This window comes from Talpa occidentalis, unplaced genomic scaffold (genome assembly GCF_014898055.3).
Source record: "Talpa occidentalis isolate TD23 unplaced genomic scaffold, MPIMG_talOcc4v2.1 talOcc4.5, whole genome shotgun sequence".
In the NCBI taxonomy this organism is placed as follows: domain Eukaryota; kingdom Metazoa; phylum Chordata; class Mammalia; order Eulipotyphla; family Talpidae; genus Talpa; species Talpa occidentalis.
Window position 1 is genome coordinate 130,906,673 of NW_023604861.1, and position 27,394 is coordinate 130,934,066.

Consider the following 27,394-nt stretch of genomic DNA (forward strand, 5'->3'; position numbering starts at 1 on the left):
GTACCAGAGGAAGCTTCTACAGAAGGAGTCTGGGAGATGAGTAAGATGAAGGGGGAGGAGACCCCAAGCAGAGGAAATAACATGAGCAAAAGCACAGAAGTGGCGAATATACCCAAGTGCATCCAGGTGAGTTCTGGAGAAAGAGAGAGAGACAGACATAAAGTCACTAAGTAGAAGAAGTTTGATGTTATTAGAGGAAAAAGGGATTGATAAGGACAGTGAAGGATCAAAGAGGAAGTAGAGATAGTCCTGTCAAGGAATTTATCATTTGGTCAAATTGATGACTCAGGGCCTCCCTGGTGGTACAAGGGGTTAAGCACCGCACTATGAAGCAGTCTGCAGCCTCTGTAGCATGAGTTCGATCCCTGGCCAGCCAGAGAGAAACCCACATGGCGAAGCAGACCTCTCCTGACTCGCCCACTGCTTCCCTTAGCAGTGTGCTTCAGTCTGGCAGTCATGTTCTGCCTGTTCTGCCTGTTCTGTTCCCCGCTCTGTCTCTGGTGAATCCTCTCACCCTCCCATACCTCTGGCCTGTACCCCAGTTCTTATATGCATAAATAAATAAATCTTTAAAAAAAAATTGATGACTTAAAGAGGCACGTGAGGTTGTACTTCACTTAAGACCCTGCTGTAAAAAGACATTAAGTCCAGTCAGAGGCAGTAAAGTACCAGGAATGAGTTAGAATTCATAAGTGAAATCGCTGAATGGGGGTAGCATTCTGGTAAGTGAGAAGAAGAGAAGATAATCTACGAGGAAGCTGATAAAAAGGAGAATGCCATGTTGAGGCATGAGAATACCTTGATCAAAGATGTGAGGTAGCGCGGATGCCCGCCATTTTAGGACTGCATGAGAAGTAAGACTGCAAGGTGTGAGAACATTTTCAAAGTAAAAAATAAAAATAAAAACAAACAGGTCTTTGTATATGATCCATTCAACGTGGCGAGAGCTCCCTGGCACCTCAGGCTGGGAAGGAAGCTTGAAGCTCGTGGCTTATGGGTTTATTGATGGGATGACTAGAAAAAGATGGGACAGGCAATGCTTGTATCGTCTAAGACTAAGCTGCCTTAGTCTTCGCCCTTGTTAAGCAATGAGAACAGCCTGTTCGGTGGGAGAGAATACAAACATGAGTCAGGATCAAGGAGAAATGACAGAAATCTACAGCAGGGAGAGCAATCCAGGCTGGCGTTTCAAGTCCTCCGTGGCTTCTCTACCATGGCTTTGCCATGGAAACCAAGGTGATGGCGCCAGTGCAAAGTAAGAGGAGATAACTGGAGATGCTAGCGCAAATCCTGACAGCCAGGCAAGCGGGACCCCTGACCCCTGCCTCCACCAGGGTCCAGTTGGAAAGCAGAGACCATTCTAGGCATTTCAACAGAGAAAATGCAGCTATTTTTGGAATAAATCTTTATTATTTCTAGCGTTCAGGCATCCTATAATGGTATCGAGAATCATTTTATTAGAATTTCTCAGGCATCCTATAATGGTATCGAGAATCATTTTATTTAACACCTAATACATGATGCTTTCTCATTAGAAGAGATTTAAACAACTCACAGGTAAACTGAATAAGGTATGAAAATCTCTCTCACCTCCCCAGTCCAACCAGGCTCAACTTTCAGCTTTATTGGCCATGTACTCCTGTGTTTCATCATTCATTCAGTGTTTTCTGTTTCCGTTCATTTCTATTTTTACCTTGAATGTAATATGGCAAATGGGTTACATGGCTGGGGAGTCTAAGACACAAAGCAGGGCACCTCTGTAGGATAAAGGAAACAAAAGCAAAGGTTTGGGGTTCACAGGACTAGAAGCTCAGGGGAGAGGCCTCTGGGTCAGCTCCCTCTGGTTCTGGAAGGTCAGAGCTCGGAAACAGAAGTCCATAAAGCAGGGGCTGACCCTCTGGGAAGTGGGCGCTGCCCAGCTGGAGGTGGCACCTTCCTGAGGCCTGCAGAGGTTTATTCTTGCATTGCTTGAAGAAGCCGGAGACTGAGTTGCCTGGCAGTGTGGAGTGAAGAGCGGCATGGACAAAAACGTGGGCAACTCCCTTCCAGTCTCCCCCTGACACCTCCTGTTCACAGCCTAACAGAAAATCAGGGAGCAGAGAAAGAAAGTTTGCAGGATCCAAGTGCCAGCATCACATAGCAGAGTGCAGAAAGGTGGGTTTGGAACTGAGCAATGCTGGTGTAATAACTGGCAGTCGTTTCGACTAGTAACATCAGGCTTGAAAAAGGTCCTGATTTTGAGCAAGGACTTCTTCTAAAAGGCCACTCAGCTCAAGGAGTGATGAAACCACCATCTGGCTTCTGCTAAGGGAGGAAATGACTTTTATCAGTTATTTCCTTTGTGCCAGGAGCTTTAGAAATGCCGGTTCATGAGTCACAATCATCCCGTTGGTGAAGTGTTCGTTCACCTTGCAGATGAGGAAAGAGAAATTTGAAGTCGCTAAGCAGTTTGCCAAGATGAAGTCACTACAAAAGCAAGGTCAGGACCTGAAACCACTGCTAGGGAATCCCAAGGCTGAACTCTTCTGCTGTTTCTTGGTCCTCCTAAGATGGGACCAGCTTCCATCTCATGAGACCCATGACCCTGGATGAAGGAAGAGTGATCAGTCCACTCCTGGAGACCCTGGACTCTGCAGACCCAGCAGGGTTTCCATTCTCCGAGCTCACAGCAAACCGCACACTAGCAACACTCCCACAGAAGGAGCCAGAACTTTGAATGAGCTCGCCCCCTTTTGGAGAAATCTTGTGCTACAGTCACCCAAGGCTGCAGTGTGTTTCCTCCGGAGTGCTCGCGTCTGTGTGTCTGTCCATGTATTTGTGTGTCTCATAAATTCAATCTTACTCAACAGATGACATTCTTGGATAAGAGACAATTCAGCCAGAGCGGCAAAAATTGCAAAGGCACGAGTTATTTTCTGGCTGAATCGGGTCTCGGGTCTTAGCTGAAGATGGAAGCAAATTGTGCCTGTATTTTCTGGAAACGCTGACGCCGAGATGGGACCTTACTGAGGAATTCACTGAGGCCCAGGGGAACTGAGAAGATAAATGCTACCAGGCGGCTGCAACTTGAGCAAAACTCAAAAACAATAGAATGTCAACCGGAGATCATAGGAGGCTGTGGCGAGGGTGACAGAAAGCCAGGGAAATGACTCGGTCCTGAGGCAGGCAAGCACGTGGATAATGGGGGGTGGCACTACAAACACAGCTTTGAAAGGAAGCCCAAAGAGAAGGGGGCAGAGCGGGCTCTCCCAACCCTGGGCCCTCGGCTCATCCCGAGGAAGGGGAAAAGCAGCCGCGGCTTGGCAAGCTGCCGTCGAGGGCCCTGATCCCAGCCTTCCCCGTGGGTTCCCGGGCAGCTCAGGAGGGCGGGCCAGGTATGGGTTTCTCCTGTCAGGCCAGTGTTTTTGCAGAGAGAGCTTTGAGGCTCTTCTGGAAAGTGACTTAGCTGGAGCCACACTTCTGCCAGCGTGGCAGCTGTTACCACTTATACCAGGAACATCTGGCCTGAAGATTGCAGTAAAAGTGACACTTGTCTACAGAGAGAAAATGTTGAAGTATACATTTTGGACATGAAGAAATAAGTAATGACATTTAATGTTTTCATAAAGCTGCTGCCTGAGAAGCGATCATCCAACCCGGGCCGTGGTGTGGGTCTCGGCGTGCGAGGCGTCCTGGGGTGTGGGAAGGGCTCCTACCCTAACATCACGGCCCCGACGGGCTCTGCCCAGAAGATGGAGGACAAAGGGTGGTCCCTTGAAGACCCGGCTTGTGGGCCACTGTGAGCAGAGTGTGAAGAACCCCCACCAGAGGTCAGAGACCACGGCCGTGTTCCTGGGTGAATCATATTTCCAGGTTCGAGTTTCTCCTCTGTGCAAAGGAGGTGTCAACGGTGATGTGTGTGTGGTTCCTCCAGGACCTTAGACTCTAAGCTTTGTGCACTACAGGTGATTCCATGCAATAGAGGCCAATCCCGCAGGCTAAGCAAGCTTCTTTCCAGACCCTGCTCTTAAAATACACCTCTCCGGGAGGTGGGTGCCAGCCACCCCGCTAGCCTCTGAAGAAGGGAGGGAGTCCGACAGGGCCAGCCCGAAGGCCCTGGGCTCCCGCAGGAGGACAGCACCTCGAGGACACGGTCCTGCTACCCGCGGCCCTGAGGTCCCCGGGGCCTGCTGTCACTCCCACGCTGGTGGGTCCCCGGGTCTCTTGGGAGCATATTCTGGGTTTGACCATAAAGACGAGTGGAGGAGAAGACACTGCACCTTGGCTCAGTTTGGTTCCTTTCCACTGGCCGAGAGCCGTGTGGGGATGATACGCAGCCTGCGCTGCGTTTGGCAGAGACCGGGACAATCAAGCGAGAGCGCATCTTGCAGAACCCTGATTCAAGAGAAATCAACCCTTTGCCTAATTTGAACAAGCTATCGCTACGTCTGAATGCCTTTTGAGTTTAAAAATACGAACTGCGCCAAAATTACCCTGGAACAAGGCATGATTAATTTGCAAAGAGTATCAGTGATAGATGTGCACATTACTGTGCAAGTTCTGCCTCGCCAAGGAAAGCCCCTTGAGCCCCTTCTTATTTTCTCTTCTCATTTTCTAGGTGGTGGGAGGGAGAAGTAGGTCCCCAAATACCATCAGGTTCCCTGCGCCCCTCACCGCCCTTCTGCTGGAGCAGGCTGGAGGGCCACCCTTTCTCACCAGGAAACTGCCTGCTCGGCCTGCCCAGGCTGTCTGAGTTCTGGTGCCCTGAGAGCAGAGTGACCCGGGGGGAGGCCGGCCTAGACTGCTCACTGTCCCAAGCACAGGGGTCAAATTTTCGGGTTTGTGGTCCCCAGGGCATAACTGGTCTGGTGTGGCAGCTTTGATTTTTGTATTCCCAGCAGCTTCCCCTCTATTCTAGAAACTGATATTAAGTCCAGTCTTTGGTGCTAGGACCATGAGTGGGGCTGGTGCCCTGGCCGGGGTGGGGTGGTGGGGGTCATGTGCTGCAAACACCTGAGTGCATACGTCTTCACGCCTGCTCCCTGTGGCGGGTGCCCCACAGGCTGGGCGTCTGCATTGCTAACAATTCCCCGGGAAGCGCAGGCCACCAACAGGCTGAGTATGAGGCTGCCCGGGTTATGACCCGGGCTCTGGAACCACACAGCTGACCTGGCATCACACACTGTGTACTTGGGGGGCAAGTCATGTGACATATCTAAGCCAAATCTCAGAGTGGTCATCGGCTCACCTCTTTAGTCACTGTGAGGAGCGATACCCCCTCTGAGAGCAGCTCACTGCCTGGACTATGTATGCGCCAGGAACGTGGCTCCTTTGCCACCGGAGCAGCTGGGATGGCACTAGCCATTGACTTCACCCCAGGACCAGGATGAACCCAATTAAGGGAATCAGGACAAGCGCTTTCATAGAGATGGGGGCACAACCTTGTCTGGATAGAGACTTGGGGACTAAAAGAAATAGTTCTAACGGGGGAGACTTTGCACAGCTTTGAAAATGAATAGGCATGTGAAGTGAGTTTTCACCAAAACAAATTTGAAAAGAACTCTGGAAATAAAAGAAGTTACAAAAAGAATCCTCCTAGCTAGTGCTGAAGCCTTGGCTCCGTAGCCCCAGGGCCTTCCTCCTGCTTGCAGCTTCTGGCCACACTCACAAGACACACTATGGGGTGAACAAAAAGCCCACTGGGGGTGTCGTGAGAGGCTTTTTCCCTTCCACTTACCAGAAACATGATTAGCTTCCCCAGGCAGAGCTAACTCCCACTTGCTTGAAGTGACACCCTCTGGCCCCTGTGATCCACTTTATGTTTTTTTATTTTTATTTATGTATGCATACAAGAACTGGGGTGTAGACCAGAGGTGCAGGGGTAAGAGGATTCACCAGAGACAGAGTGGGGAGCAGAACACTGCTGAGGGGAGCAGCGGGTGGGACAGGAGAGGTCTGCTGCGCCATGTGGGTCAGCTCCCTGGCCAGGGATTGAACTGGTTGCAGTGCAGCGGCTGGTGATAGCTTCATAGTGCTGAGACTTTAACCCCTGCGCCACCTTACAAGGCAGCTCTGCTGTGCCCCCTGTGCCCCTGCATTCACTGCAGCTGCCTGTAGAGGAGGGGGCCGAGAGGGATGTGTCCCTCCCAGGGCCAAATCCTGTGTGGTCACCAGAGCCTCCCACATGAGGCGAGGGGCCGAGTCCCTCCCCCCAGGTCACTTACCCTTCCACAGCAGACCCCGGGATCTCAGTGTTTAGGAGCTCGGAATTTCCCTTTGACAAATAAAGGGGAGTTTATGAGCAGAATCACCTACTCAAGTATCCGCATCACTTTGAAGACGAACCACGTCTTCAAATCTGGGAAACTTCTCAATCCTTGGATTGTCTGTAGGCAGGGTAGGCGGCCCTGGGCAGGGTCTTCCTTTCCAACAGCTCTCACTTGTGCCAGAAAGATCACTGGCATCTGCCTTGTCCATGGAACTTTGAAAACAAGTCTGCACTCAGGGTGCCTTGCAGGCCTCTTGAATCAGAAACTCAGTGCAGGGCCTGGGGATCAGCACGGGGTCCCTCTGCCAGCAATTGTGATGGGCACAGGACTTTTGAAAAGCACCTACTTAAACCGTGAACACGTGCACTGTCAGTCACCACCCTGCAGGAATTAGCTGACTGACCAGCTCCTAAGCTGAGTAGGGGGTGAGGGCCCAGCACCTCCTTCTTTAAAGGATGTCTGCTGAACCAGCCTGACAAAGACTGAAATGAGTGGAGTGGAGACTCCTACCTGGCATCCATGCTCCCGGCCCCCTTGCTGTCTGCCCAGGGCCCTGGGCATCAACAACCAAGTTTTTCCATCCATGTGGGCCAGGGAGGGCCCCCTGGGGATCCATGCAAAAATTTAGGAGCGAACAAGGCCCACTTAAGTACATGGCTTATCTTTGTTAGAGCCATCTCCAGCAATGTTTGTTACAGGCTGAATTTTTGGCAAACCAAGTCATGATTCCAGAAATTCTTTATCTGGGATAGATAGATAGATGATAGCAATATTTTAGTTTTCGGTTTTATCTCTATTTCCTTACTATGGTGCATGTAATATGCAAACAAATACCTAACACACAGAGGCAATCCAACCATTAGTCATTTTGAAATGAAAAATCATGTGCTGGTGGGTTTTCCAGCTCTGTCTTCTGGATCAGCACCCAGTACCCCAGCAGGCTCAGGCTCGTTCCTCTCCAGAGGAAAGGATTTCAGGGAGGGACTGGGAGAGCTGATCTGTGGAGGGATCTTTCTGGAATCACCAGGGAATAAAGGGCGCCCCACAGGATCTGGCATCAGAAGTGCCACCTTAACTTCCCTGAGAACAAGGAGGAGGAGCAAGGAGCGCCTGCTTCCCCATGCAATGGGGAGTGTGGGTGCTACTCTGCGCTATTCCGCTGGCTCCCCCACCCCAACCCCAGCCATGCCTCCCCCTCCCACACCTATCTTCACAGAAATCAGAGAAATCAGGCTCTTTAGCAGAGGGGGGCGGTCTCCTCCTAGTTTGCCGGCCACTCTGGATTTGCCCCAGGGACAAATATTATGGAACTTTCTCCACTGCAATCTCTCCCCACACCCTTATACCCCAAAGCGGGTGTTTGAGTTTCAGCTGCAGATGGTGGAGGACCATATATCATGGAGGAGTCAGGCTGCCTTCCAAGCCCCCAGGGGCCATTGCTTCCCTCCCTGTTGGCCTATTGCTTTCGGTCCGGGTCCCAACACTTCTTCAGTAATGGTCTGAAGCGAGAAGCCCCCTGCCATAAACACTTAATAGGCAGAAGCTTCTGGTCCCCTTCCATACCAGTATCATTATTCACAAATCCAGGTGAGGCACCCGACTCCCCATCACTGCGGGATTGCTGGTGGCCTTAGGAGCTCTTTAGAACATTTAGTCCAGTCCCTTTCCTTTCTACCCTTCATTACAAGTTCAGGATGAAGAACTGGAAGGTTCTGCGTCCTGCTGGGGCAAAGAGAGTGATGGATGGGAGGAGAGAGCAGTTTTCCTCTAACAGCTCTGAGCAGGGGTGGGAGTGTGTCCTTGCCTCGTCCGGTCTCTGGCTTGTTTTCTCTGCCTGTATTTCTCTAGTCTCTGCTCCCAGGAGTGACATTAAGAGCTAACAGCAGCCTTGGAAAGCCTGCAGATGAAAAATGACACTTTGCCTGGGAACCTGGTCTATGATGTGTGGCTTGCAGTGATGTCAGCTTCTGTTTTCTTCCTTATTAGAAATTGTGTGATTTCACACCTGAACTTCCCAGTGTGCCTGGAAGGAGTTTTGTAAGGAAGATGGTTAGAGGCATGTGAGCAGCGCCCTGAAGCTCCCAGAATCTCTGACATCCTGTTTGCTTCTGCAGGTGGAGGACAGCACAATAGCATGTTGACAGCCATGCTCCCAGGGCCCCCTTCTGCTCCCTGGCTGGAAAGCTGGAACTTTGAAGACAAGGAAAAAGCATAAAGATGTGTCTTGCCCAAGGCATACGGCCTGGGAATAGAGTATTGGTTGTGGGGCAGGGGTGTGGGAAGAATTAGGAGATGTTGTGGAAGGCACAGACTTGCAACTAATACATAAAAAATACGTTTTGCAGAGCTAATGCACAGCACAGTGGTTATACACAACAATAATACAAGATGAAGTGGATTAGAAGCACCGTAGTTGCTAAGAGGCTTAATTGTTCTCATCACAAAAAGAGAAATAATTATGTGGCATAACAGAGCTGCCAGCTAATGTTATTTATAGTGGTAAACATATTACAATACATAAATGGAACAACACCCTGGACCCTTAAACGCACACAATGCTATATGTCAATTCTATGAGTTTTTAAGTTTTGAAAGATACATTTTTGATGACTGGGGGGAAAGGTGGCCCAGCTACAACATTCTCCCAACAGCAAGGGACCTGGAATCTAATGCTTGGGAGGAGGAAGCAGTTTGGAAGCGTTGAGTGCTTCAGGGAAACTGAGTCACAATAGCAGACTCCTTGTCCCCAATCCTAAGGTTCTTCAGAAAGCCAGAGAGCATGTCGTGGCCATGCAGGGGTCAGAGGTGTGCAGGGCAGGGGAGGGGAGGGAGCCCGGTCACTAAGTCTCTAGAGCCCAGCGCTCCTCTCTGCCCTGGCACCTCGGGAGCGACCTGGCAGGTAGCTCTAACCCAGCCCGAGCTGTGCGAGAAAGTGCCGCAGCGGATTCGAGCTCATCGCTTTTCCCAGGACTGGACAGGAATAGTGGTAGATAGGTGCCTGGCAAATCTGGTTTGCAGCAGGGAAAACAGACACCCCGTGGCGAGAGGAATTCCTCTTTTGTTTGCTCTCTGCAAGGTCAAGCGTGTGTCGTTTCAAGGACGAAAGATGACCCTCTAGCTTAGAAAAGAAAAATTGGGAGAAAGAACGCTCAGGTAAGATGCAATGAGAAAAATCGATCTCAAGGCAGGGCACCCCGAGATGTCACCTGGGCACCAGCAGGTGGCGCGTTTTCTTTAGGATTCGTCCCCAAGTCTCGCTAAAACGTCTCAGCCAGACTTGCCTGATGCCCTCGCCCGCCGGAAATCGCCTTGCAGATAATAAGCCTGGGTGTCTGGAAATGTTAAATTACCAAGAAAGCTCTTTTTCCCCCAGCGCGGCCCGCCGCCCCGGCAGCCCTCACGGACCGAGCCCCGCGGGTGATGGTGCGCGCAGGTTCCCGCTGGCCCAGCTCAGGTGACAGGACTTCCCTGCACCATGCAGGCTTGGTGACATGCAACGCGTCTCTACTACACTTGTTTGCACCTTTGGACGAGGGGATGGTTCACCCATCTTGGAACGTAGATCTGGGATGTGTCAAAAATAATTCTGACAACTCCTATTTGTACAAACTCACTATACCTTTTCCTCTCCTTTCACACTTGATCCCCAGCAGAAGGCATTTTCGCTTCATTTCACCCGTGCTGGGCACTCCGGGCACTCCGTCACCCCCGGCTGCAGCCTCTGCTCTATTTGTACCTACAGCTCTATTCAGCTGCCACACCCAGCACCTTCTCTGCCACTGCCCCCCTGGCTCTCCAGCCCACCACAGCAAGGAACTGCACCCCGAGGGGTGCCGGCCAAGGTGACCCAGCAGCCTTGGGCAGGGTCCTCAGAGTAATCAGCAGCCTTCAGCTCCTGGATAAATTTGGCCAGTGCTGGTGGGATCCTGCAAGGACCGACCCCAGGGCAGGGTGGGCAGAGTCACTAAATTGCTAATCCACTGAGTTCTGGTGTGGCCAGAACTCAGACATTCCACTGCATATCTGCGCTTCCTACATATTCTTCCTATAAAGCAAGGGTGCGCACAGGCATGCGTGGCTTGCTGCATGTATTAAGATGACAAATAGTTAGAAGATGCATAGATGCGTGGAAAGAACTCAGGAGCCGGGAACTGCCTGAAAAACACAGCTCACTTTCCCTTTCAGTTTTGATACTGTAACTTGTCTGTGGCTGTCACCAAAAATACTAGCTCTGCTGCTTAAAAGCTCTGTGCGCTCAGGACCCGGGAGCTGCTTGCACGCTCTCAGAGTGTGTTTTTTGCACAAGTGTGTGAGGATGTCCACGTCACTCCCTCCTGTTGTCCTCCCTGCTGAAAAACTTTCCCCCCACGTTGGATTTGGATCTGATTGATCGTAATGGTTCCAGAGGAGCTATTGAGCCATTACAATCCATCATGTAAATGCATACAGAGGGATACCTAAATCTCCTGGTTCTTTGAAAGCTCTGTCCCTGTGTAAAGGGGGGGGGGTGTCTGGTAAGCCGCCCCTGCTCGCCAGCAAAGTAGTGACAGGGAAGCTTGCATGGAAGGAAAGTCTCACAAGTACTGAGAAAATTCCATTTTTTAAAGATGAGGTCATTTTTGTGTGGCCTGGAGAGGGCAGAGGAGGGGCTTGTTTTTTTTTATTCAAAACACCCCCAAAGCAATATAGGCCACAGAGTTAATTTTCTGGAAGCTGCTCAATTTTTACTCCAAAGACAAATTGGGGCACTTTCCTTCCCAGTGAGCAGGAATTGGGAGCTGGGCTGGAGTGGGGGCTGGGAGGTCAGCAGGGGCTGTCACTGTCCCAGCGCCCCCTGGAAAAGGCAGGGGCAAAGGCCCACTCAGTCTAGGAACAGTAGGATTAGCAATTTAGTGACTCTGCCCACCCTGCCCTGGGGTCGGTCCTTGCAGGATCCCACCAGCACTGGCCAAATTTATCCAGGAGCTGAAGGCTGCTGATTACTCTGGGGACACTGCCCAAGGCTGCCGGGTCACTTTGGCCTACACCCCTCGGGGTGCAGTTCCTTGCTGCGGTGGGCTGGAGAGCCAGGGGGGCGGTGGTAGAGAACGTGCTGGGTCTGGCAGCTGAATAGAGCTGTAGGTACAAATAGAGCAGAGGCTGCAGCTGTGGGTGGGTGACGGAGTGCCCAGAGTGCTCAGCAATAGGTAGGTGTTCAGAGGCTTTGCCACCTGTACTGGGTTTCTGGCCCTTTGGTTGGGTTCCAGCTACCAAGCAAGTTTCCCGAGATGGAAAGTGAAGTCCTTGAGACTCCTAATCTGGAGACACTAAGAAGCGCCCTAGTAGTATGCTGAGGTGTCCTAGGTCTTACCCCCCTTAATCCATTGAGCCTGCAGGTCAAGACATAAAGCTGTGACTAGGCCCCTCTCCCCTCAGTCTGGTCAATTTCTCTTAAATAGGCAGGGAAGGGAACCCCACCATTGCTCTCCCTGGTACCAAGGGGCACAGGGGCCCTTTGCTTCTGGACTTCTTCCCTCTTGCCCTGCCCAGACTGGAGGGAAGCAGGACCTTGGCTGGGCTTAGGGGGGCCACCACCACAATTTGGGGATCACCCTTTTGGGAGCTTGGATTGGGATGGAGGACTCCTAAGCAACAAGTAAATCTTGAATTTCATTGTCCCTGCTTTCTGGGGTTGTGCACTGTTGGGTAGCTGGCCGGCCCTGGGGTGCCGAATCAGGCCCCGCCTTTGCCCAGACTGTGTACCCTCTCCCCGCTTTCAGACTAGCTCCAGGCACAACAGCCAGGACTGCTCCAGGAGGCACCGCTCGCATTGCTGGACTGTAAGAGGCCAGTCCCAAGCTTGCGCCTCGCAGTTCAATTCCAGGATTTGGCCCAAGTCAGCATCAATTTTCCAGATAACCCGGGAAAGGGGCGGGAGGCAGCCAGGTGGCAGGGGCCTTTCCTGGCATAACTAACACTCTCTCCAAGAGCTCTCTAGGATCCCTCTCCTCAGAGTTTTCTAGAAAGTCCTGGAGGCATGTTGACCACGGGTCCTGCTTCAGAAGAAAAAGCCACATTAAAAAAAAAAGGGAGGGGGAGTACAGTTGTGCTGTGTGGAGTTCTGAGCAGGAGATGGGGTTTGTGTACCCCAGAAGGCTCCATCCCTCCTGCATGTCCTCTTCCTGGGGGGGGGGGTCATTTCCTATTGTGGAGATCTCTTTTGGATTCTTTCATTACTGGTAAGGAAGGTTCTCCAAGCTTTGTCTTCTAAGGCGCCCTGATACTGGTCACACCTGTTTCCTGACCCAAGGTGGGACCCAGTGTCTTCCAGGCACGGCCTTTCACCAGAGCTTCCCGGCTGTTTAGAAATTGCTGCCCGGACTCTCAGGGAAGGGAGTGATCTCAGTTTCTGCTCCCAAGGGCCAGAGTGTCGCCCCATTCTGGCAGCTGCTAGAATTCCTGCTGCACAAACTTGCCTGAGTCCCTTACTCCAGCGCGAAGGGGATGCGGCAGTCACTTGGGGCAAAGGCTGCACCCCCCATCTCTTTTCAACCCAAGCCATAGTTACCTAAGAGGTACAGCTCAATTTCTGTTCTAAAGACCTGAGGATAAGAGGTGGTCTCCCCCATCTTGGCTTCAGGGGCATTTCCAGTACTGTTTTCTCTGTCAAAGAACTGCACTCTGAAAAAATTCCACCAGACTTGCAGACTGAAGCTGGTCGTCGCAGCGGCTCTCCCCAGAGACAAACCCTATGGCTAGAGACCCAGCAAGTCAGAATCCAGGCCCCAGGGCGGGAGGCAGGGTCACTTCAGCAACTTTGGAAGAAACTCCCAGAGTGCAGTGGTGTGAATCTGGATGCGCCCGTGCAGGGGGGACTCTCATCTTCCCAAACCCGGACTGGAAGGTGGCGGCAGTGGTCAGGGCGAGGGTCAGCTGGAGGTCAGCTCCTTAGCCCGAGCGGTCAGGAGGGTCCTGACTCTCTCCCCAAGGCTTCAGTAGGGGAGCCAGAATTTCCCCAAGACAGAAACCTGACCCCTCTTAGTACCCCAAATCCACCTGAACTAGCTCCTTGGATCCAGAGGTCCTGGAGCCGAGGTCCTGGCGCCGAGGCCCTCCGCAGCTCGCCTCGCGTGCCCGCGCGCTGTCCAAACGCCTGTCTTCTCCAAACGCGCGAAGACTTCGTTCGAGGGCGCGATGGTGCGTTACGGCGCAATCCCAACAAATAACGCTGCCCGGGAAAACATCTCTGATTTCCTTTCCCCGCCCTGATGTCTGACTTTTCCACCGAGCCCCGTAGCCCAGGCCCGGGGTCAGCCAGACGCACGGTTTGGGTCACCGACCTGGCGCTTGGATGTCAGGAGCAGCTCCACACCCAGGGCCTGCCTTCTCCGGAAGATTCTAGGAGAAAGGCAGCTCTGCCAGGGCAGACGTGCGCCGCAGCCCCAGCTACCGCGCGGGAGCCTGGCGCACCCCGCCACCCCGCGAGGCTGCGTCCCCGACTCGCAGAAAGAGGAGCGCAACACGCGCGGGCTCAGCCTGGTCTCCACCGCGAAGGGCTCTTTTCTCCAGCGCGCCCCGGAGGCCTTGGGCGCGAGAGGGTCGCGCGGGGCCGGAGGGCCGGGAGCGGCCCCGGGAGGTCCGGGTCAGGCGGGCGCGGCGGCCCAAGTGGGCTTCCCGGGTCGGCAAAACTTTGCGTCTCTGTGCGCAGGCGCGGGACGGGGCGGGGGGGGGGGGGCGGGTGGAGGAATCCGGAGGCCGAGGAGGAGGGGGGAGGGAGGAGGGAGGGTGGATTAAAATAAGTAGGCGGCTCGGGGCGCAGGGATGAGTGAGTCGCAGCTCGGCCTCTCCCCAGCACGTTCCCGGCCGCTCCCGGCTCCACTCCGACGAGGGCGCCTCGAGCGGGGTGACCACCCCGGCCGGGAGGACCCGGGCGGCCGACGCTCCCGCGTGTGGGGCGCGCCGAGTCCCCGCGGCCGAGCGGGACCCGGACCCCAGAGCCCCGGGGGTGCCTGTGGAGCCCGGAGCCCCTGGCTGCCCGGGCGCCGCCGAGAGAGCCCCAGAGGCGCGCGCAGCCCGGGACCGCCGCGGAGCCAGGTAACCGCCGCCCCGCGCGCCCCGGCTCGGCGAGGGGACGCGGGCCGGATCTTGGGGTCCCTGTCCCAGGGCGGCGGGTGCTCCCCTCTCGCTCCCCCCGCGTCCCTGAAGGAAGCTCTTCTTGCCCAACGAACGCTGCGGGACCTTTGTGAAAGTGAGAGCGGCTGCAGCCCAGGGCGCTGGGGAGGGTGGCCCCGGGGCTTCCCGCGCGGGGTCCTCGGCCCCCCGACCTCTGGGCGACGAGGGGGCGGGTCTCCACGGCCGCCCGCGGCGGGCCCGGCTCGGCGGAATCCCGGGCGCGGAGCCGGGGCGGTGGAAGCCCGCCGGCGGCCACCCCAGGACCGCGCGCAACTTCAGCCGCACGGACTCCCCGGGACGCGCGCCGCGCCCGCCCGACCCACCTTAGCTCGGGACCACGGACGCGAGAGCGGAGCTGGCCCCGGCCGCGGTCGGCCGCCCCAGGGCAGGTGCATGCCCCGGCCGGGTCGCGCTTTTGTGCGAGTTCGTCTTCTCAGCGGCGATCCGGTGCGAGGCCGGCCGGCCCGGGGCGCAGGGGCGCGTGCCCGCCCCACCTCGCCCCTGCGCGCTCTCCCGGGGGTGTTCCCCGGGGCACAGCCGCTGTCTGGGGCCGGAGCTGCCGCGCACACCGCCGCCCTCCCGGCGCAGCGAGACGAGCAGGGCGCGCGAGCACCGCGGGTGGAAGCCGCGCGCCGCAGTGGTTTTCGCTTCCGTGGGGCGGAGGGTCCCGGTGGTTTTAGGGGTGGCGGGGAAGGATTCGTTGGCTCCCCCGACAGTCTCCTAATCCAACCTGCGCAGGGAAGGTGGGAGCCCGAGGAGAGAGGGAGAGCCGAGGGGCTGTCCGCCGAGTAACTTCTCCCGGTAGAGTCTCGATGCAGTAAAAACCCCCGTCCAGTCCTTCTGCAGCCTCTGGGGCAGACGCGAGGTAGGCGCCCCCAAAGTGCAGGAACCGAGAGGGTTTCTTTGTTGCCACAATTTAGTACGTTTTACCCAGACTAAGGGATGCGCGCTGGCTCTTGGGAACAGAAACCACGTGCAAAGCTCCTGAGTCCTCCAGGTTCACCGTCTCTTAGAGAAGGGCTGGCAGGGGTCGGAAGGCGACCCGCGGATGGATGTTCTAGGCGAGGCTCCTCCAAGCAATTATGGTTTCATTAACGTTGGGGTGCAAATCTCTCTGTTCTCAGCGGGTGTGTAAGTGCGTCGGGCCGGCGACTAACCAAAGGGTTCCTTCTGTCTCCTTGCTCGGGAGAATTCAACAGAAGTGTCCTAGCGGGTCCGTCCTCCCGCCAGGGGGTCCAGATGCCTGTCACCGCTCCTGTGGGGGATTCGAAGTCCAGGGTGATTTTCTGGGGCTGCTGCCGGGGTCCTCCAGGCGCAAGCTCTTGGAGTTCGCTCCATCCTCATTAATGCAAGCAGTTAACTCGTTCACGCTCAATTAGCCCCGAATAAACCACTTTAATAGACTCTGCACACTTCATTAATGCCCAGGGTAGGACTGGCAGTGGACCCGGGATCGGAGCTCGCCGCGTGAGGGAAGCAGTGCCGGCACCGAGCGGACCGGCTTGGACGCGCCAAGTGCAGCCGTGGGCAGTGGGCGCTCAGGGCGCCCTCCTGCTCCGGAGCCCAAGATCCTATGGAGTGGAAGCCGGGCCGGGGGAGAGGTCTTCTCTCTGGGTTTAAAGATCCAAAGCGCTCACTCACCCTGGAGGTCTGGGGTCCGGGCGAGGCTAGCCAGAGGGTCTGGGGACTCGCTTCCTCTCGGGCTGTTGAGGCGAGTGTGCGGCTGTTTTCCGCTCAGCTGGCCGCCTGAAACCGGATCGTGCCTTCGGCCCATGCTTGGTGCTAGTGCAAAGAACCACGTTTCCAACGAATTTCGTCTCCGGGAAAGTCGTGGGCCTGCGCCTGGGGAGCCCCGGCCTGAGCAAAAAATAAGAAGCTGGCTGCGCAGCTCAGGAAAATAAATTGAGTGTCGGGGGAAACAAGATCGTGCAGATAGCCCGGAAAGGTTGGCTCCCCAGAGCCGGGGGACTGCAAGCGCCCCTCCTCCGACCGACCCCCACCGTGTCCGCTCCTGGGGGAAGCCAGGAAAGGCCAGGTTATTAGGCGAGGTCTGCGGCGGCTGCGGCCCGGGCACCGAGCGAGCGCCGGCCGGGTGCAGCCCCGCGCTGCGCCACCACGGCCGCTGGCTTGGCCGCGCTAGGCCCGGCCCGGAGACCAGGAGGCAGAGGCCTCGGTGGCGCCCGCGGGCCCCGGGGAGCCCGAGGTGATAAGGATCTGGCTGGCAGCTCCAAGAGGCCGTGAAGAGGTGACAGCAAATCAAAGAGCACTCACCTCGCCTAAGTCTGGGCCGACCTTTGAAGTTGGCGAGTCTGCCCCAGCTTCCCCTCCTCCCTCCCGAGCCCTAACCGCTCTGGCCGTTCTCTGCGACCCGGTTCCTATTTTGCTTTGCGATGTCCTGGCTCTCTGGGGTGGCCCCGGTTGTCCCCCGCGCGACCTTGCTCCTAGCACTAAGAGGGGCGCGAGGCCTGGCCGCCCAGGCTCCAGCTGCAGCACGGCGATGGCCTCCCCAGCCCCGGGGGCTGAATAAATTTCCCTGGTCAGACTTGGTTTTCATTCGTTTGCTAATTTAGCCTGCGCCTCCAAAGGTCCGCCTGCTCTAGGCACTTTGTACCCCACCCCTGCCCCCAGCGGAGCCTCTTTCCCTGTTACCCACCTCTGGAATGACCTTCTGGACAGCTGGCCAGGGGGAAAGGATTTCTGGAACAGGGATGTTGAGGCGCTTCCCTCCCACTGAGAGCTTCCCGGCACTTGTAAGGCAGCTCATTCTGGGCCTGAGCCTTGCGGCCTGGGTCAGCGAGGCCAAGGAGGCTTCCTTGGTGGGTGTCAGTGTGCGCTGTGGAAGCAGGGGCAGAGCAGGTCCTGCACCTCCCAGGGGAGGGGACTTACTGCAGGTTGGAGAGATCCCAGGAGGAGCAGAGGTGTCCAGGAGCAGAGGATCAGGACTGCAGAGGTGAAGGGCCGCCAGGTCCCTACTTCCTTTAGTAGTCTCAGCTCAGAACCAAGGGTTTCAGCACAGGGCTCCCAAAGTCCCTTTGCACGTTCTGCTTTCTTCCTCTATTTATTTATTTTTAAAGTTTAAATCCCCTTCGCTGGCCAGGCCTACCTTTGGAGTGTAGGGGGGCAGGGTAGAGCTTCGACCTGTCCAAGAAGTTTGGGGACACTGACCAAGGAGGCCAGGAGAGGCTGGGCTGCGGGTCACTCCAGCCTGCCTTCTCTCTGATGGCTCCAGTTCCCTGACCTTGCGGTTAGAGGGTGCATAACCCATAGCAGCTGAGATCCAGCCTCAGTGCTCTTGTCCACGGCCATGCCACCTGCCCAGGGCTCACCACACACAGATCTCCTGAGAACCCAAGACCCATATCCCTTTCCCGGGGAGTAGGGAGGGCACAGAAGCCCCCCTGTATGCCATGCAGATGTTTGCCTGAGTGAGTGAATGAATGTGGCTATCACACATTCATGAAGGTGTTACCCAAGGACATTTGGTGGGGGTCAGCCCACTGGCAGCTGCAGAGAGGGTGGTGTCAACAGGGCTCATCAATAATGAGGCAGGAAAGCAGGTTTGAGGCCAAGGTTTTGAGTTTTGAGGAAAAGATGACAGGGCTTCCAGAAGCCAAACGGGAGTAGTCCTTACTGCACAGGAACCAAGAAACGTGCAGATAGGCGTGCATTTGTATGTGTGCTGCCTGTCTGTGAGGCTCTTCACAGATGCCTGTGATCCCCTGTATGTGTGTGTGTGTGTGTGTGTACGTGTGCTTACCCTAGTCTCTGAATTTTGTTTTGTAGCACAGCCGCGGTCACCCCAGTTTATCTTTGCAGGGTGTCAACTCTGCTTCAGAATGTGTGAATCTGTGTTTATCTGTCAGTGTGCATTTCTGTTTGTTTATCTGCACATGAATGTGTAAGCTTGTGTCCAAGTTTTGTTATCTTTGCAGGAGAGTATAATTCTGCATTGACCCACCTTAGCCTGGATGGAAATTTCTGTATGCCGGCTCCCCTGTGCTCCTGCTTTCTGTGACCTGTAAGCTGTAGACCCCCATTGCCTAGGATTTATCTTCCTGGAGGTTTCTATGTAAAGTTCCGTGTCCCTGCCAGAGGCCATTTGGAGGCGCCTGTGGGCTAGAGATGGTTTCCATTTTTCCCTGAGAGAAGTGGGGTCCACATACCAGGTCTTAGACTCTCAGCTCCTGCGGCTGGACTAGAATTCAGAAGTTCCACCTACCCTGAACTTCTCTTTTTGTCTCCCCCTCCCTTCTTTTATTTACAGATAGAGGTTGAGTACCAACCGCCGGTGCAGCAATGGGCAGCAAGACCTTGCCAGCGCCTGTGCCCATCCACCCATCCCTGCAGCTCACCAACTATTCCTTCCTCCAGGCAGTGAACGGACTGCCCACAGTGCCCTCGGACCACCTGCCCAACCTGTACGGCTTCAGCGCGCTGCATGCTGTGCACCTGCACCAGTGGACGCTGGGCTACCCCGCCATGCACTTGCCCCGCTCCTCCTTCTCCAAAGTACCCAGCGCCGTGTCCAGCCTCGTGGATGCGCGTTTTCCGCTGCCCGCCTTTCCCTGGTTCCCCCATGTCATCCAGCCCAAGCCAGAGATCACGGCTGGAGGCAGCGGTCCGGCAGCGCTCAAGACCAAACCGCGCTTCGATTTTGCCAACCTGGCCCTGGCGGCCACGCAAGAAGATCCGTCCAAGCTTGGCCGGGGGGAGGGTCCCGGCTCGCCCACCGGTGGGCTGGGTGCCCTCCTGGACGTGACCAAGCTGTCGCCGGAAAAAAAGCCCACGAGGGGACGGCTGCCTTCCAAGACCAAGAAGGAGTTCGTCTGCAAGTTCTGTGGCCGCCACTTCACTAAGTCCTACAACCTACTTATCCATGAGCGAACGCACACAGACGAGCGGCCCTACACCTGCGACATCTGCCACAAAGCCTTCCGGAGGCAAGACCACCTACGGGACCACAGGTGCGGCGGGTGTGCGGGTGGCCCAGGGAGCTGTCCCTTTGCCTCTGTCCTCACCCTTCTCTCTAACGAGAAGGTTCATAATGTCCCCTCTTCCCTGTGCACCCCACCCCGGGGCTCCACGCTTCCTGGAATCCCTTAACCCTGCCAGGCTCAGCGATAGGTTTGGGAGCAGGGGTGCAGAGAATATGGGGATGACGAGGACCCAAGACTAAGTTGGGCCCCAAGAGCTCCAGACAAGCACCCAGGGCTTCTGCGCTCTTACCTCCACCCCTGGCACTGTCCCATGGCAGTTTCTACCATGACAGAAACTGTGACACGTGACAGTCGAGAACTTGAAATACACCATCAGTGTGACTGACACCAACCTGTCAGCTTTAATAAGCACCTGGAGCCGGGGTGCCTGCCTTCTTGACAGCAGCGCGCCAGCAAACTCCACCCCAGGCCCCTCATTTTCAGAGTTGACCCAGACCTTACAAGGGGCCCTGCGTGTCCCAAGATCTAGTTCGCCTCCCTCTCCATCCACACACTCAGCGTTTCCCTGCCACACCCAGCGTCCCCCACACCGCACCCCCTTCCTTTGAAGGCCAAGCTTTCGTAGCAGTGGGGACGCCCCTCGGGCAACCATTGGTAACCCTGCGTGATGTTGCAAGGCTTCATGCTCTGTCTGTTTGTGCCCGCAGATATATTCATTCCAAAGAGAAGCCTTTCAAATGTCAGGAGTGCGGAAAAGGATTCTGCCAGTCCAGGACTCTCGCTGTCCACAAGACGCTACACTCACAGGTGAAGGAGCTCAAAACCTCCAAGATCAAGTGCTAAGTGGAGCCTCCGGTCACCAGGAGGACCCCGGGTCGGCCGCCCCCTCTGCGGAGGGACTGGAAGCCAGGCGCCTCCGGCGGGCCTCGGGAGGGCTCCGGCCCGTCCCGCCCGGGACAGTGTCCCCTGCGCCCCGGGCGCGCGCGGAGCTGCAGAGCCCCCGCCGGGGCCAAGCCCGCGGCCGCCGGGGCGGCTCCCCCAGGACGCGGCTGAGCTCTTGGCCAAAAGGCGGTTCTCACGTGGCGGAAGGAAATTGCATTAAAAAAAAAAAAAAAAAAAAAAAAAACAAAAACCCGAAAGCTCCGAGGAGCCGCCGCGGCGCCTCTCCCAGAAGTATTACTTTTTCTATTGTTATTTTATACGTTTTCTTTACTTTTTTCCTTTGACCATATAAGCTTGTAAGTCTGACTGCGGGCGAGAGGGGCGGGAAGGGGCTCTGCGCGCGCTCGCGGCTCCCACCCTCCCGCCTCGCGCTCCAGCCCCACCCCGGGAGCCTGCAAAAGTGTAATCCGTGTATCTGCTTCAGCCGCCGGCCCCGGGCCGCGCGCCCCGCCGCGCGCAGCCGGCCTCGCCCCCCGACTCCGCGACGGGGCGGGGGCCTCGGGCCCCGGGGCTGGCGGGGGCCGCTCTCTGGCCCCCCAGCTCCGCATTCCTGTCGCCGCCCACGGACGAGCCGCCGGCCGGGAGAGCAGGGCGTTGTATTGCGATTGGCACTTTATGCTGACCATCGGTAACGGACATTTATCACTGGAGTTTTTTTAAATATTAAATAAACGGTTATTTTACAGGCACTGCAGGGTGGGTGATTTCCGTCCCAAACGCAAGAAATGGGGCAGCTCCAGGGTTCTCTGCCCGCTCCTGCCCGGCCAGCTGTCCGGCCTCCGCCTTACTGGGGTGATACAGGGGGGAGACGGGTGGAAACACCCCCGTCCGCCGGCGTGGGCTACCGTGGATTCCACACTCTTTGTTTTCTTACGTTTTCCCTCCACTCTGGTCTCAGGATCCCACGCCGGCCACCCCCCCGTGTCCTCTGAGGATGTCGGGTTCCCGCAAACCCTGAGCCAGTGGCCGCGACCCCGGCCGCGAAAAGTCCCAACGTCTGGGGCGCTGGGGGTGCGCAGGGTCCGCCGCTGGAACGAAGTGGCACTCACCTACCTCCCCACCCCAAGCCTCGCCCAAGGCCTCCGGCTGCAGCTTTGGGGATGGGCGTGAAAGGGGGGCGGTTGGAAGCGCCTTCGGGAGCCTCAGACCTGTGCTGTCTTGTTCCCCGGGTCCCCCCACGCGGCTGCAAATGTAGTCACCGCAGCCTCCCCAAAGTCCCACCCTGACATCCTCCCTCTGTTCGGAGCCCCCAGACACCGTTCTCTGGCCGGGGCGGGTCTCCGGCTCCGAGCGGGGTCCCGCGCCCGCGAGGATCCCCGACAGTTTTAAAACCCTGCGTGGCATGGCGGGGGCGGGCGCCCTGGGAGGCCGAGGAATTGAGGGGGAGAAAGCTGAGTCCTCCCTGCACAAGCTGAACCTTTCCCGGGGCGTTTGGTTTCCCACAATGAGAGGCCTGGCCGCGGGGCTCCCCCGCCCGGGACGCGCGGAGTCTCCCCGCCGGGGCGCGCACGCGGCCGGGAGGCGCAGGCGGTGGCGCCGCGGCCCTTCCCCGGCGGGGCGCGGCCTCTCGGCCCGGGGTGCCCAGCGCCGCGGAGAGCGCGGGCCGAGTTTCCCTAAGGGGAGCCCTGAACTCCGGCGGAGCGCGAGCGGGTTCCGCGAGCCCAGGAAGCCCGCATGGGCCTCAGGAGTTAAAAACACCCCAAGTGTTCACGGCCTCAGCCTCAGCCCCCTTGGGAACGCCCTGCGGACCCGCGCGGGCGGGGTCCCGCCGTCCGGGCCGGGCTGTCGGTGTGGCCTTGGCCCCGCGGGCGCGGAGGAGCCTCGGCGCTCGGGGCTGCGCTCCCCCTGCTGGACGGGCCTCGCTTCCCGCCGCGTCCTGCGCGCCGGCTTCGGCGGCTCCCCGCCCGCCGCAACCCCAGTTCCTCAGCCCCTGGGAGACTGGGCTTAACCGCCCAAACCTCCCCGCCTGAGGCTCGCCGGGAACCGGCGGCAGCGCGCTGCGGGGCTGGCTGGCACGACTCCAAACCCTCCTCCACCCGGGCCCACCAGGGCGCACCCCGGAAAGAATGGCACCCAGATCCCTGGGAGCTGTGACCGCTGTGCAAGCTGGGAGAGTTACTCAGTGAGTTGGGGGGCCGTGGTTGTTCCAAGACGACAAGAGGACACACACACACACACACACACACACACACACACACACACACACACACTTTGGGAGTTTTGCGCACCCCTGAGGACCCGAAAGAGTCCCTCCTCGCTCCCTTTCCGTATTCGGTCTTTCCAAGGACTGGTGGCCGCTGTGCGCTCTCCCTGCACATTCCTCCACCTCCCCTTCCCCGGGACAGTGGGGCCCCCCAGTTAGGCCAGTCTCGGGGCTGTGGTAAGGGCTGTGAATTGGGAAGTTTGCAGGCGAGGCTTTTCCCTCCTGGCCCGCACACTTCTGGTGCCACGACTCCCCGCTCCCTCCTCATCCCCCATCCCTAGGCTCAGCATCTAAGAGACTTTCAATATCAAGCAAGCGTTCTTGGAAGATCGGATCCCAGCACGGATATGACAGGGCCAGGGAGTGGGGCAGGTGCTGCGCAGAGACCGCCGGGCACCTCCCGCCTCGGCCTTGCCTTGCTCTGGGGACTGGTCCTGTCACCCTGTGGCCCCAGAAGTCAGGGTCAGTGTCAGCGCCGCTGGTCTGTCCTGGCGACAGCGATGGCACTGATGTGCAAAAACTACATCTGCAAAAGGAGGGAAAGTCTGGGGTACCGGCCACCCGAACTCCACACGGGCTGCAATCTCAGGGTGCCCGGGCTGGGCACAGTTGCCCACCCGTGCTCAGTGTGGGCCACAAGGAAAGGCCATTGACAGGGTCAGACACCGGGTGGGTTTTCTTGCCTGCAGGCTCTGCAAGGGTCGACTTTTGCCCGCTAGATCCCTAGAAAATCCTGTTCTCTGCCCATCGTCCACCGCCTTGCCAGACATTAACCTTCTTGGGTCTCGGGCACCCAGGAGGTCGGGGCCGGTTTTCCTGAGCAGACGAGCTTGGCGCTGCCTGCCCAAGTTCGGCGGGAACCTTCCCAGGGTTTCTGGACCCTCAGTTCTTGCGCACGGGGGTGCTCACTCGTGCGGCTGGGGGCGACTCCCCTGGCACCCGGAGCTGCCCGGGGCAGACGCTGAGAGTCCCAGTAACCTCGGGGCAGCCGCGCCCGGGCAGCCCACACAGCCTGTGCCTGGGGGTAGAGGCGCAGGTTCCGCTTCCTTCAGCTGTGAAGCTCCAAGTCCCGGGCCCACAGATGGACGTTTGCCCGCGTACCTCTTACCCCGGGATTCGGGGTTCCCACAGGGGCTTGGGGGTGGGCGGCGGAGAGAACTGAAGTGGCATGATCTCGGGCTCCTTGACATCACCTCGGGTCCAAGAACGTGGGGTCCCTGACATACCAGCACCCCCCCATTCTTGGTGTCACGAGATTCCCCTGAAAGGCGCACCCCGCACTGCCCCCCAGGGCCCCGCGGCGCGTGACTTCGCGCCTCCCGCGGACACAGTGACGTCACAAGGCCTCTGGCCCAAGTGCCGGGGTGGGTGCCCTCAGCGTGGGCACTGCGTTTACGCGGTTCTCTGACGTTTGCAACGCACCCCGCGCTGCCGGGGGAATCCCGCCCCAGGGGCGCCCAGAGGCGGCTCCTCCCCGCGGGACCCGCGATCCGAGGCTCTGGCAGGTGCACTGGGTGCCGGAGGGTGCCCGGCAGCGGCCCCCTCAGGAATCTGGTGGCTTAGAATTGACTCGGCGGGCGCCGGCCAGCAAGATTCTGGGCCTCGGGCGCGGCGGACGCTCGCCCCGCCCGCCCGGCCCGCCCGGCCCGGCCCGGCCCGGCCCCGCCTCCCGCGCCCAACTCCCCACCCCGCCCGCCCGCCTCCCCGCCCGCTGCGCAGGCTCCGTGAGCCCAGGGCGCGCCCCTCCGCGCAGGGGCCGGGCCGCGGTCGTGTGGACCTCGCCTCCCCTTGGCGCGCCCCGCACTCGGGGATCCAGACACCCGCCCGCGGGCGCGCCCCGCCGTCGGCGCGCGAGCCCAGAGGTGCAGACGCGGCGCAGGGCGGCTGGGGGGACGCGGGGGGCCTGAGCCCCAGTGGCGTCTGGAGCCCCACGGACGTCGCTGGGATTCCGGGCGGCGCGGGCGGCGCGGCGGGTCCTGCCCTGCGGCACAAAGCTAGTGCGGGCCGGCCTTTCCAGGCGGGTCTCTGAGGTGGGGGCCCCGGGGGGACCCCCCAGCCGGGCGGCGCCCTTGGAGGCGCAGGTGGGCCCCCCACCGGCCCTGCCAGTCCCATCCGATTTCCCGGGCCGCCACTAGGTCCAGCTGATGGTTTGCAGTTTCCGACGAAGAATTTCCTAGGGCGGAGATACAAGGAGAGGCCAGACCTCTGGGGGCGGCGGAGGGAGACTCGGGCGCGGGGTTCCCTTAAAGGGCGGGGCAGAAGGGCCGACCCGGGCCCCCAGCAGAGGCCGGGCCAGTCCCGCCCTCACCCGAGCGTCTGGGCTTCCTTCCTTTCAAGGGGAGCGTGCGCTTCCCGCCCGCCTCGTTCAGGTGACGTGCAGGTCCCGGCCACAGGCATTTTCACTCCGTGATTCACTTCTTGAGCCCCAAAGGGCTCTAGCCTGTTGCAGACCAGCTTCGGCGTTTGTGGAGCTCCAGGTCAGAGCGTTATTTGAGAAGCTTCTCTCTGCATTTGGAAATATGGGCTCTCTGCCTCCGAGCTGCCTGATTCCTGGGAAAAGCTTTCCTATACCTTCCCTTTATCAGAGCCCAAGGATCAGAAATGGGATGGAAGGTTAGCACCGGGACGGGTGGTTTTTGTTTTGTTTTGTTTTGTTTTGTTTTTTGAAATCTCCCTGAAAACTGGAAAGAAGCTTTTTTTTTTAAAAACTCGGTGGAGACCAGTGGATTCCTCAGTTCACACATAACCATGTTTGGTTGAGAGGAGTCAGGTGACAAGATGTAAGTGCCTGCTCACCACTGCTTTGTGACACCTGCCTAGGAAGAAAACAAAGCTGGGGGCCAAGCGAGGGCCACAATGTGACCTGGCAAGTGTGGCTCAGCCCTCCTGGGGTCTCTCCTCTGTAAACACCCCTCTGCAGAGCCAAAGAGCCGCTGCTACAATCTCACGTGGCTCTGAGCTTCCTTGGACCCGTGTGAGGGCATCCTAGCCTGAAGGAACGCTTGCCAAACAATGTCATCACACAGACCCATCTGCAGAATGGCCCTGTCACCCAGCCACCCACGAAGTCCCCTGATCTGCTGCCTCTCTTGGCTGTTTTTCCTGGTCAGTGCCTGCCCCAGTTCAGTGATGAGAGTGGAGCAGGATTGGCTCAGAATAGGAAGGGGAAGGATGAATCGGTGGAGAACTTTCTCTTTTCCAAACACAGAACTGGCTAGCAGCTTGGCTGTCTCTGGGGAAGTATAAAGCTGATTTAATTTTTTTCAGTGTTTGGCTTGATTGAACTCTTTTGCTAGGGAGATAAGATAAAGAGTTTAAGGAGTTTGTTGTGACATAGTCAGGGATGGATTGCTTTCCATCCTTTTCAGAAGGGGGTGCCCCCTGGAACCTGTAGGTAGATGGTGACATGAGATGAGAAACTTTACACGTGGGAAAGGTTGATGAAATGGGGCAGGAATGGCTAGATTTGATTTTATTTTTTTTTTACCTCTCAAAAGAGCAGAGAGGAAAACGAGATTCCAGAGAATTTGAGTATTGCCTTAGATGATGAGATTTTCTTGAAAGGTTGGCTTACTTTACTTTTTAACCCAGGTGAAGAGCTGAGCATCTTTGGGCAATCTCACAGTTGACATAGGTATTCAGGTTTGCAGGGGGCCAAGAACCAGAGCAGGTGTGGTGCTATAGCTATTATGAGCAGGTGTGGTGCTGTAGCTATTTCGAGCAGGTGTGGTGCTGTAGCTATTCCCTCCAAGGACAAGGAGGGATCACCAACACTGAAATATTTGATCAGAGACACCCTGAGTGGGTGGGGCAGTTAGAAGTTTTCTCCTAAATTCTTAGAGGAATTCCTCTAAATTCTTAGAGGAATCTATGTATCATTAGATTCATTTTTTTATTATAAGGTTCATATAAACCTTATGAGAAACTGCTGTTTCTTATGAGAAACTGCTGTCATTTGAATTGTTTTCCTCTATATGTAAGGTGCCACTTTTATTTCTTTCAAGATATTTTCTTTGTCTTTATTCTTTAATTTACAGAGGTTTGATTATGATGGTTCCTGGTATGATTTCTTTCTATGGATTTTTGGGCATTTGCTTAGATTTTTAAATCTATAGGTCTATGGCTTTTCCCATAATTGAAGAAATTTCGGTCATCATTTTTTTTCATATTGGAAAATATTAATCACTCCAAATACTTTTTTCATTTCCACTTTTTCATCCCCATTGTCACATATATTACAACTCTGTTATAACTCCACAGTTGCTTTTTAGGTTCTGTTCTGTTTTTTAGGTTGTTTTTAGGTTCTGTTACTTTTTTCCAGTCTTGTTTTCTTTCTGTTGTTTAGATGAGGTAATTTCTATTGTTCTAGCTGCCATTTCACTGTTTCTTTCCTTTGTCTCCTCCATTCTGCTATTGGGGTATTTTTTTTAAAAAAATTAATGATAAAATATCCTAAAATTTCCATTTTTTTAAGAAAAATTATATAAATATATAAATATATATATATAGTCTATTTCTTTGCTGAGACTTTCTGTTTTATAGTTATTTCAAGAATTCTTAATTGCTCATTATAGCATTTTTATAGGCCTGCTTTAAAATTTTGTTGATAATTCTAATATGAGTGTCTTCTTTTTTTAAAAGATATATTTATTTATGCATGCAAGAACTGGGGTGCAGGACAGAGGTGTGTGGGGGGGTGAAAGGATTCACCAGAGACAGAGTGAGGAACAGAATAGTCAGATCTACCTAAATACACTGCTAAGGGGAGCAGTGGGCAAGACAGGAGAGGTCTGCTGCACCAGGTGGGTCAGCTCCCTTGCCAGCTGGGGATTGAACTCATGCTGCAGTGGCTGCAGATAGTTTCATAGTGCTACAACTTAACCCCTTGTACCACCAGGGAGGCCCACTGACCT

The 27,394-nt window shown here is 56.4% G+C and overlaps 1 protein-coding gene and 1 long non-coding RNA gene across 15 annotated transcripts in view; both read left to right on the plus strand.

The window, feature by feature from the left end:
* Positions 1 to 14,260: 14,260 nt before the first annotated feature.
* Positions 14,261 to 20,697, plus strand: OSR1 (odd-skipped related transcription factor 1). The gene is made up of 3 exons (XM_037528470.2): positions 14,261 to 14,321; positions 18,664 to 19,363; positions 20,044 to 20,697. The coding sequence occupies exons 2-3, from the start codon at positions 18,696 to 18,698 to the stop codon at positions 20,177 to 20,179; spliced, it is 804 nt and encodes a 267-aa protein (XP_037384367.1). The 5' UTR covers positions 14,261 to 14,321; positions 18,664 to 18,695; the 3' UTR covers positions 20,180 to 20,697.
* A 3,224-nt stretch (positions 20,698 to 23,921) lies between these two features.
* The window catches only part of LOC119259527 (uncharacterized), a 92,550-nt gene continuing 89,077 nt past the window's right edge, over positions 23,922 to 27,394 (plus strand). For 7 of the 14 annotated variants that reach the window (XR_008554150.1, XR_008554154.1, XR_008554147.1 and 4 more), the window contains exon 1: positions 24,556 to 25,094. This is a non-coding gene — a long non-coding RNA (uncharacterized LOC119259527). The other 7 variants (XR_008554149.1, XR_008554151.1, XR_008554155.1 and 4 more) reach the window with 6 other exon arrangements.